The following is a 10831-nucleotide window of genomic DNA, read 5'->3' on the forward strand; positions in this document are numbered from 1 at the left end:
TCTTCTGGCCCCAACCTAGGGCGGGGCATTTGGTCTGCTCTCTGCCTGGCTCTCCCCTGCTGCTTCTGGATCGTCTCCGGTGGCTCCCTTGGTAGCTTGGGCTTGCCTGGCTCGAGCTGCTGGCAATCCCCTGTGAACCTGGCTGAGGTAGAGCTGCCTGGGCAGCTGCAGGACAAGGGTGAGTCAGCTGGGTGGCTGCAGGCTGGTCCTTGGGGCTGTGCCTGGGTGTCGCTGCTGCTGGCTTAATGCTGGAGAAGGCCTGGGGCCCTGTATTGCCAGAGGGGGCGTTGCAGGGCCTGAAGAATGGGTCTGCTGCTGCAGGGGGAGTGGACAGGAGGACAACATTGCCAGACACGAGTGCGTATTCCAGCCCAAACATTTGTGGACGAGACCCCCCCTTTGGCAGAAGTTCTCCTGAGCACGCACAGAGTATTTCCTCCTCGTCAGTGAATCACAGCCACCGTATTTTGAATTATGAAGCAAGATCTCCTCCCATAATAGACAGCAGCATCCCAATGCAAGCCCGGGTTCTGGCACAGGCTGTTCTCAAAATTAAAGCGCTTCTCCACCCTCTTTTAGTGGTTTTCTAAGCTCGTGGTTCAAAACTAGTTCGGAAATGTTTAAAAGTTCAAAGGTTAGCATGCCCCTGTTCTACCCGCTATTGCTCCTGTGTGTAATAGATCTTGCCTGCTTGCTTCCATCCCTGGATCTGCCCTGCAGATTCTGTATACGTAGCACAGAATTATTAGTATTAGTATTATTTCTAATCCTCTTTCCCCATAAACAAGCTCAGAGCAAAATACAACATATATAAAATACATAAACATGTTAATTTAAAACCAGGGCCGTTTCCACACAGCTTACCTTGTTCCAGAAAACAGCGAAATCTCCCACGAAATTGCGCGAGAAGACGCAGTTATCGCACGAGAAGACGCGATAACGGCGTCTTCTCGCGCGATTTCTCTGTTTTCCGGAACAAGGTAAGACATGTGGAAATGGCCCAGATAAAAACTTCAATAATACAACAATAAAATTTCTAAAAGACAGCTGCACACATATTGCGCGATCCAAACAACAATCCGTGGGACCGGGTGGCCAACTACTCGATGTTAACAGAACTGAGGGTAGCCCTCCCCGCTGGCAGGAGGCCGGCTTCACGGGCCACCCACCTCAACCACCATATGCCTAGTGAAACATCTCTGTCTTACAGGCTCGGCAGAAAGAGAACAATTCCTGCTGGGAACTGATCCCCAAATGTGTGTGTTCCGGGGACTGAGCCTACAAATTCTAGTTTGAGCCTTGGCTTTAGCAGACGGTACTTTTCCAGAAAGAACCCACTGCGTCCCGCCAAACACTGCTGATTTCAGACGCAGGCTGTGTCTACTCATTCTCCCCCCGTGGCGTCTCCTTGCCCTTGGTTTGCCATAGGTCATTGCGGGGCCTTCAAAAGCCGTTGCCCAGAATGAGCCGAACAGCTGGCGAACAAGGGCTGGTGAAGCGTGTAATCTTCATCCTTCTGTGCGAATGAAAGCTCCCCCCCCTACAATTAACTGCCGATGAATCTGGGCCCATTTGCATATCAAAGAAAGTCAGCGGTAATCTGCCGGTGCAGCGTGGAAGGAAAGTTCTAATTATTCTTCTGTATAATTAGAACGAGTGGGCAATAGAGAAGAGGAGGCACGGATGGGAACGCTGCCTCTCTGTGGTCATGGGGAGCCTACGTCACAGGGCCCACAGCTATGGCAGAAAGCCACATGCCCACCACTGGGAGGATTACAGGATGCGGCGCTGACTTATTATTATTATTATTTTGAATATAATGAAATTGAAAGACGTCACAGGCAGGAACAGAGAACCCCAAATTTTCTGTACTGGCTTAAGTACAAAACTTAAAGGAACATTTGGCAAGCCAAGCAGTATATGCAACAGCTGAGAGTTAAAACCGCAAGCGACTAAGTCCAAATATATCCAGTTCGGGTGTAACAATGAGCCATGATTTGTGCTATCAATGTGTGTGTTATGTGCCATCAAGTCGCCTCCGACTTATGGCAACCCTATGAATGAAAGACTTCCAGAACTTCCTATCATTAACAGACTTACTCAGATTCTGCAAACTGGAGGACGTGGCTTCTTTTATTGAGTCAAGCCATCTCTTTTTAGGTCTTCCTCTTTTCCTACTGCCTTCTACTTTTCCTGGCATTATTGACTTTTCCAGACAGTCTTGTCTTCTCATGATAGGACCAAAGTATGATAGCCTTAGTTTTGTCATTTTAGCTTACCACCACATTTCAAATGAATCAATTTTCTTCCTGTCAGCTTTCTTCACTGTCCAACCTTCACATCTATACATAGTAATGGGGAATTCCATCGTTAAGATTATCTTGATCTCATTCCCCAGAGAAATCTCTTCCAAACCATGGTTTGTGTTCCAGACAAACCATGGTTTGTGTAGAAAATGATGGGGCATGCTCCTTGCCTGCCAGAAATCCCAGATGTGATCCCCCCAAAAGGTGGAAGACCTCCTCAAACTATAGCTTGATAATTTGGATGGAATGACCAACCACAACTTGGCTGCACCGGGATTTGCAAACAATGGTTACATTTGAACCATGGTGTAGTGGCTGGAGTTTCAGACTAGGACTGGGGAGACCAAGGTTCAAATCCCAAAGGAGTGGGTGACCTGGGCCGGTCACACACTCTCAGCCTAACCTACCTCACAGGGTTGTTGTGTGGAGAAAAATTGTGAAGGAGAGATTATTATGTCACTTTGGAGCGCCTATTGGGGAGAAAAGTAGGATATGTTGCATTGTCTGTTGACCTCTAGCCCTGCTCCCTGCCCCTGAACAAACATTGTCATAGATCCCAGGAGGTCCAGAATACCTTTTTGAAAGTTGCCACTTACCCATTTGATAGCAAATACAAGACTAGCAGCCCTTCATTCTGCATCACACAGGAATCAGGGGGCCTCTTTATCTAGGACTTTTTTTATCCCGTCTTTTCTCCAAGGATCTTGGAGTATTTTACCAAGGTTCACCCTTTCTCTTCTGACAAAGGGAACTCTGACTCTCAAAAGCTCATACACTGTAAATCTAGTTGGTCTTTAAGAGGCTACTGCACCCGAATCTTACCCTTTCCGGTTGTATTTTTACGACAACCCTGTGAGGTAGGTTAGACTGAGAGAACGTGAGTAGCCCGAGCTTCGTAGCAATGAGAGGTCTCCTATCCTCTCCAGCATTTTCACAGCTGAAAACCGGAAGATAAGTCCTTCGTTCTCACAAGCGAGGATCACTTCCTCAACCGCCACCCCCTTTCTCCATTTTGTGCTGTGAAAATTCTGTTTTGCCTTTTGAACATTGTGTCTCTTTACTTTGCTGTATCCTGTTTTGTACAAAAGGGTCTTTGTTGTTTTGGCTGCAGCTATATTAGTAGCCTGAATAGCCCAGCTTGGCTGGTTCTCATCGGAACTTGGAAGCTAAGTAAGGTTGGCCCTGGTTAGTACTTGGGTGGGGGGAGACCACTGAGAATCATAGAATTAGAAGGTACCCCTGGGGTCATCTAGTCCAACCCCCTGCACAATGCAGGAATTGAGGAACTTCAGGGTCATTTGACAGAGGCAGGCAATTGACAAGCCGCTACTGTTGCTTTCTTGCCTTGAAAACTTTATGGGGTCACTATAAGCCAGTTGCAACTTGATAGCACCTTACACACACATGTTAGCAAAACACAACTGCCCCCCAATATGCTATCAAGAGATTGTTTTGACAAGGGGCAAATGGTTCTTTTGGATTTGAAGACAATAAACGCACAAGTGTGGAAGAAAAGCAGGTTTATTAAATCCCTCCAGTAAGACGCAGGAAAGAAAGAAATGCAAAAGCAACAGAGAAGAGGTAAAGGACACAACTGATGCTGTTGGGAACCCCTGGAGATGACAGTGGGTGGACCCCTGGTGCTGGCGGGTTGTACAGTGCTGCCCCTCAGTTCAGCTTGAGCTGAGATACAACAGGGGAGGGGATTTCTCAGAGTCGCTCGGTGACATCTGAGGTGTGAAGAACACATGTCGAAGATGCAATGTTAGCTGGTTTAAAGAGTAGTTTAAAAAACCAGGGCAAAGGTCTCCCTCTCAGGAAGCATCAAGAGGCTTGGGTAACTCAAGGGAGTCGTTATTTATTTAAGGAAACTGTGCGTTCAAAGTCAGACCCAGCTTCTGAACGTAAAGGCAGTTGTTGCTGTTCGCCTTCGACCAAGGTTGCACCATTCGTACAGTTACAAGGGCCAGATTGGAACCACTCGGGCTATACAGTGGAAGCATGACCTCATCAGGCCCTGCACCATGACTGGAGTTGGCAGTTCCCTATACCCTCCCGGTGGGAGCATGGGAGGGGGCTGGCACTTACCTCGCGTCTGTTGCGTGCCCCATGTTTGTGCTTGCATGATGACATTACTTCTGGACAGGGGTCATTTCGTAGAAAAAGAGCTTGAGGAACTCATTAGCACAACGCATTAGCACAACTCATTAGCATCTGCCATGCCTCTTGCCATCACCGGAAGTGTGTCATTAGTAGGGATGTGCGTTTCGGCATTCAGAATGCCGAAAGAATGCCGAAACAAAAGTGTTTCGGCTTCTTTCGGGGAATGCCAAAACGTTTCGGGGAATGCCGAAACGTTTCGGGTAGCCGAAAGAAAAAAGCCAAAACGTTTCGGGATTCTTTCGGCTTTCTTTCGGCTTTTCAATGGGAAAATGCCTCCGTCTTCCCGGACGTCTGGGGGAGGCATTTTCCCACCGAATAAGCCCAAAAGTGGTGGGGACCTTCCTCTAACCCTTCTCTAACAACCACCCAAGTTTCAGACAGATTGGACTTTGGGGGGCCATGTTATGGCCCCCCAAAGCAGGTCCCCCCATCCTCCCATAAGAAAGCGAAGGAGCAGCATATTGTTAGCATGCTGCTACTCATCTTCTTCATTATTTCCTATGGGGAAAAAATGAAGAAGCAGGCTTCCTTTGCCAGGGGTGGCATTTTGCATGCAAAATGCCCCCTCACCCTCAGGGGCCCTTCTCCCACCCCTCCTCCCACCCCCCACCAAGGCTCAGCCTGCTCCCACTTGGGGGGGCCATTTCATGGCCTCCCCAAGTAGGTGCTCTAATCTCTACCACTGACAGCTGGGGGAGGCTTGTGTTGCCAGGGGTGGCATTTTGCATGCAAAATGCCCCCAAGCCCTCAGGGGCCCTTCTCCCACCCTTCCCCCCACCCCCCACCCAGGCTCAGACTGCTCCCACTTGGGGGGGGGGCATTTCATGGCCTCCCCAAGTAGGTGCTCTTTTCTCTACCACTGACAGCTGGGGAAGGCTTGTCTTGCCAGGGGTGGCATTTTGCATGCAAAATGCCCCCCAGCCCTCTGGGGCCCTTCTCCCACCCTTCCTCCCACCCCCCACCAAGGCTCAGACTGCTCCCACTTGGGGGGGGGCATTTCATGGCCTCCCCAAGTAGGACCTCTCAGCCCCTAAAGTCCACCCCTTACAGCCCCACACAAACCCAATTCCCCCCCAGCTGCCACACACAGACCCAAATCCCCACATTAGCCCCTCACAGACCCAAATCCACCCCCACCTGCCCCACACCCATAACCCCAGGAACAGGCTGGCAAAGGCCAGCCCTCTCCCTTTGTTCCCTATGCTGGGAACTTCTAAACTCTCTTTCCCTGGGCAATTCTGCACAGCCCAGGGGTGCCACAATGGTGGGCACACTTCTGAGTGCCAGCTGGTCCCTGTGAAAGAGCACCTGAACCATAGACACCCTCCCTCAAATTCCCCCACCACCTACAGAGATGGCTGGCCAGCCAGCCCCATTGTTCCCTATGATGGGAACCAACTGCACAACAAAGAATAAAACAAGAACAACACAAAATAAAGTTTTAAATTTTTTTTCTCCCTTCCAAAGTACAAGTAGGCAAAGCATTATGACACATTACACCAGCAGTCCCCCACACAGAAAAATAACACAACTCACTTAACATCAGAGAATCACAAAGCATGATTCCTGTCAAAAACACTTTATTTCTTGAACAGCTTTAGGTTACACAGCAGGGGGGAACACCAAAGGGCATGGCAGCACTATCTTACACAAAAATAACACAACTCACTTAACATCAGAGAATCACAAAGCACAATTCCTGTCAAAAACACTTTATTTCTTGAACAGCTTTAGGTTACACAGCAGGGGGGAACACCAAAGGGCATGGCAGCACTATCTTACACAAAAATAACACAACTCACTTAACATCAGAGAATCACAAAAACACAATTCCTGGCAAAAACACTTTATTTCTTGAACAGCTTTAGGTTACACAGTAGGAGGGCACAACAGGGCATGATAGCAATGTACTACAAAAAATAATACAACCCACTTCACCGTTTTTGACAGCAATTGTGTTTGTGTGATTCTCTGATGTGAAGTGAGTTGTGTTATTTTTGTGTAGTACACTGCTTTCCTGCTCTGTGGTGCCTTCCTACTGTGTAACCTAAAGCAGTTACAGAAATAAAGTGCTTTTGACAGCAATTTTTTGGGGTGATTCTTTAATGTGAAGTGAGTTGTGTTATTTTTGTGTAAGATACTGCTTCCATGCCCTTTGGTGTCCCCCCCTGCTGTGTAGCCTAAAGCTGTTCAAGAAATAAAGTGTTTTTGACAGGAATTGTGCTTTGTGATTCTCTGATGTTAAGTGAGTTGTGTTATTTTTGTGTAAGATAGTGCTGCCATGCCCTTTGGTGTTCCCCCCTGCTGTGTAACCTAAAGCTGTTCAAGAAATAAAGTGTTTTTGAGAGGAATCGTGTTTTGTGATTCTCTGATGTTAAGTGAGTTTTGTTTTAATTTTTCTGTGTGGGGGACTGCTGGTGTAATGTGTCATAATGCTTTGCCTACTTGTACTTTGGAAGGGAGAAAATAATTTTTTAAAAACTTTATTTTGTGTTGTTCTTGTTTTATTCTTTGTTGTGCAGTTGGTTCCCATCATAGGGAACAATGGGGCTGGCTGGCCAGCCATCTCTGTAGGTGGTGGGGGAATTTGAGGGAGGGTGTCTGTGGTTCAGGTGCTCTTTCACAGGGACCAGCTGGCACTCAGAAGTGTGCCCACCATTGTGGCACCCCTGGGCTGTGCAGAATTGCCCAGGGAAAGAGAGTTTAGAAGTTCCCAGCATAGGGAACAAAGGGAGAGGGCTGGCCTTTGCCAGCCTGTTCCTGGGGTTATGGGTGTGGGGCAGGTGGGGGTGGATTTGGGTCTGTGAGGGGCTAATGTGGGGATTTGGGTCTGTGTGTGGCAGCTGGGGGGGAATTGGGTTTGTGTGGGGCTGTAAGGGGTGGACTTTAGGGGCTGAGAGGACCTACTTGGGAGGCCATGAAATGCCCCCCCCCCAAGTGGGAGCAGTCTGAGCCTTGGTGGGGGGTGGGAGGAGGGGTGGGAGAAGGGCCCCTGAGGGTTGGGGGGCATTTTGCATGCAAAATGCCACCCCTGGCAACACAAGCCTCCCCCAGCTGTCAGTGGTAGAGATTAGAGCACCTACTTGGGGAGGCCATGAAATGGCCCCCCCCAAGTGGGAGCAGTCTGAGCCTGGGTGGGGGGTGGGAGGAGGGGTGGGAGAAGGGCCCCTGAGGGCTGGGGGGCATTTTGCATGCAAAATGCCACCCCTGGCAACACAAGCCTCCCCCAGCTGTCAGTGGTAGAGATTAGAGCACCTACTTGGGGAGGCCATGAAATGGCCCCCCCAAGTGGGAGCAGGCTGAGCCTTGGTGGGGGGTGGGAGGAGGGGTGGGAGAAGGGCCCCTGAGGGTGAGGGGGCATTTTGCATGCAAAATGCCACCCCTGGCAAAGGAAGCCTGCCTCTTCATTTTTTCCCCATAGGAAATAATGAAGAAAGATGAGCAGCAGCATGCTAACAATATGCTGCTCCTTCGCTTTCTTATGGGAGGATGGGGGGACCTGCTTTGGGGGGCCATAACATGGCCCCCCAAAGTTCAATCTGTCTGAAACTTGGATGGTTGTTAGAGAAGGGTTAGAGGAAGGTCCCCACCAATTTTGCGCTTATTCGGTGGGAAAATGCCTCCTCCAGGCGTCCTGGAAGACGGAGGCATTTTCCCATAGAAAAAAGCCGAAAGAATGCCGAAATAATGCCGAAAGAATCCCGAAAGCCGAAAGCCGAAAGAGATTCTTGTTTCGGCTTTCGGCTTTAACGATAGAGAATCTTCTTTCGGCTTTCTACTTTCGGCTATAGCTGAAAATATTTGGCTTGCACACCCCTAGTCATTAGTATAACTGATTTGCATATGCCACACCCCCTGACATCACCTATTCTAGAGGTTTTGGACCCAATCCTGGCCATTCAGGGCCAAAATTGGTCCCAAAATTGCAAATAGGGGCTGGAAATGGCTGAATAGGGGCCCAAAATGGTCAGGATTGGGCCTCTGATGAGCGGGAGAGTGATCCACCACCCGTCAGAGGCCCGATCCGGGCCGTTTCAGCCCCAATCCAGGCTGAAACAGGCCCGAAATGGCCAAGAGTCAGGTGGGCGGGGCCACCTGACATGTGACCTCTTTGGGGAACTGCTGGAACTGTGTTCCTGCGTGTTCCCCCTCGAAATGAGCCCTGCTTCTGGGCAGGGCTTTTTTTCTGGGAAAAGTGGTGCAACTCAGTGGGTTGCCCACGGTGAAAATGGTCACGTGGCTGGTGGCCCCGCCCCCCTGATCTCCAGACAGAGGGGAGTTTAGATTGCCCTCTGCAATCTGGCCTGCAGCTGCGTGGAGGGTAATCTCAACTCCCCGCTGTCTGGAGATCAGGGGCGGGGCCACCAGCCATGTGACCATTTTTAAGAGGTTCCGGAACTCTGTTCCACTGCGTTCCAGTTGAAAAAAAGCCCTGCTTCTGGAAGTGATGTCGTCACGCTGGCAGCAGGAGTGCTCTGCATGGGGCTGATTCGGCCTGTTTGGGACCAAATTGGAAGTGACTTCCAGAAGTGATGTTGCCACCCCCGTCCCCCTCAGGAGCCCGTGTACCTTGCATGTTCCTGGAGTGCCTGCTGGTCACAGGTGACCTCTGGGGGGGCTGGCCACCTTTCACCAATTGCGGGCAGATCAGCAGGCAATGGGGTAAACCCCTACAAGTTTGCCCACCACTGGCAGGCCCTTAGGAACTCTACACATGACCTCACCAGGCCTTGCACATGAGTTTCAGATTCTGGGATGCTAAGGATTTGGCAACACTCGGGCCTCAAAAAGACGAGACGAAGATCTCTTGCTCTGCCCATAGATAAATTGCAAGCTGCAGGCACTCGCGGCCTCGGTTTGCCTTGGGGTACTGCAATCCTTGTAGTCCTGTGCGGCTAACGGTCCTCTCCTTTGTTGCCTTGCAGATGCAGTGAACCAGCTCCCCCCAGGCACTCTGCTGAGGGGCTTCCTGCACAGCCGCTTGTGTCAGCTGAACGCCCGGCAAGGCTCCTGCGACCCGGAGAGCGACTCCTCCCAGACCACCATCTCCCCGGAGACTTTGTGTTCCAGTCTCTGCAGCCTGGAGGACAGCCTCCTTCTCAAGGAGTTGGGCTCGCCGTCCGAACTGGCTGCCAAGCTGCTGGGCTCCATGTCCGGCGGGGAGGAGCTGCTCCTCTCCAAGTTGCCCACACAGACAGCTGGGGAATGTGCCTTCCGGAGCCTGGCGCAGCTCGAGTGCCAGGACTCTATGTACTCCATGTCCTTCACCGAGTCCTGCCTCTCGCCCACAGAGGATGAGGGCATCCCTTGCAAGGACTGCCACGGGGGCTGCAAAATCCACGGGGACAGCTGCCAGGTCCGGAGGAAGGTGTCCGACGTGGCCTCCTCCGGCGTGGTCTCGCTTGATGACAACGAGGAGGAGGAGGTGGAGAAAGAGCAAGAGGAGGACACTGGCGAACAGTGAACCCCGCTCCGTCTGTGGCATGCTGCACCTGCCATCTTGTCCCACTCTGTGGCACCCATCCTCGACCCTGCTCCGTGGCCCATCTGTTCTCTTGAAGGGAAGGTTCTCGTCCACCCCCTAGGAGGTGTCGTGGACCTGTGTCGGGCAAGGGAAAGCCGGTTCAAACGAAACCAGTATCTTGCTTGCCTGACCCCCGTCCTGCACCCTCTTCACCTCCACCGTGCCATCTGATTCCAACCATTTAATCCCGAGGGGCCTTTCACGTGGCTTCGTGGATTTTGCCTGCTGCATTCTCTCTCTCTCTCTCTCTCTTTCTCTTGTGGCCTGTTTTGTTTTCTTGCATGAGAATGTCTTGGGGGAGGGGAAAGAACCCCCACCCCCAAGTGATATACCGAACCTGGGGCAGCGCTGACTGGACTTGCCGCTATCTGGGCTGGTTCGGAGCATGCCGCGCGCCCCGGTGTCTGTGCCCCAGGGAGGAGAGGGCACCTTGAGGCTGTCCAGGTGGCATGGCTAATGCTTGTGAAGCGGAACTGTAATATTTCTGAAGACAATTGAAAAAATTATCTATATCCCTGTATCACCCCTTTCCCCTTCCAAACTCGTCCGGCTCAAGGCCAAGGGCTGAAGCGGAATGTGGAATGCAATGGATGCTTAACATGTTTATGCCTTTTTTAAAACAAACAAACAAACAAACTCACTGTTGTCCGGCCCGTACTGGCCTCTTCTTGGCTTTTACTGTAATGAATTTTATACTGTGGCTCCACTGGAAGAAATGGGCGTGGCAGGGATAGGGGTTGTGTGCTTTGACTTAGAAGCACAGATGGCTGCTGGGGGGGGGGGTCCCCTCCTCCAGCCCCAGTTTCTCCTTTGGGAGGAGGCCGGGAGCACGATAGGG

At 50.9% G+C, this 10831-nt stretch overlaps 1 protein-coding gene across 1 annotated transcript in view; it reads left to right on the forward strand.

Moving 5' to 3' along the window:
* FAM131A (family with sequence similarity 131 member A) overlaps positions 1-9933 on the forward strand; it is a 31623-nt gene extending 21690 nt beyond the window's left edge. Inside the window, exon 4 of the mRNA XM_054982748.1 lies at positions 9395-9933. Within this exon, the coding sequence (XP_054838723.1) occupies positions 9395-9933 (539 nt within the window). The remainder of the gene's footprint in view (positions 1-9394) is intronic.
* Positions 9934-10831: the final 898 nt, after the last annotated feature.

This window comes from Eublepharis macularius, chromosome 6 (assembly GCF_028583425.1).
Source record: "Eublepharis macularius isolate TG4126 chromosome 6, MPM_Emac_v1.0, whole genome shotgun sequence".
NCBI classification, from domain to species: domain Eukaryota; kingdom Metazoa; phylum Chordata; class Lepidosauria; order Squamata; family Eublepharidae; genus Eublepharis; species Eublepharis macularius.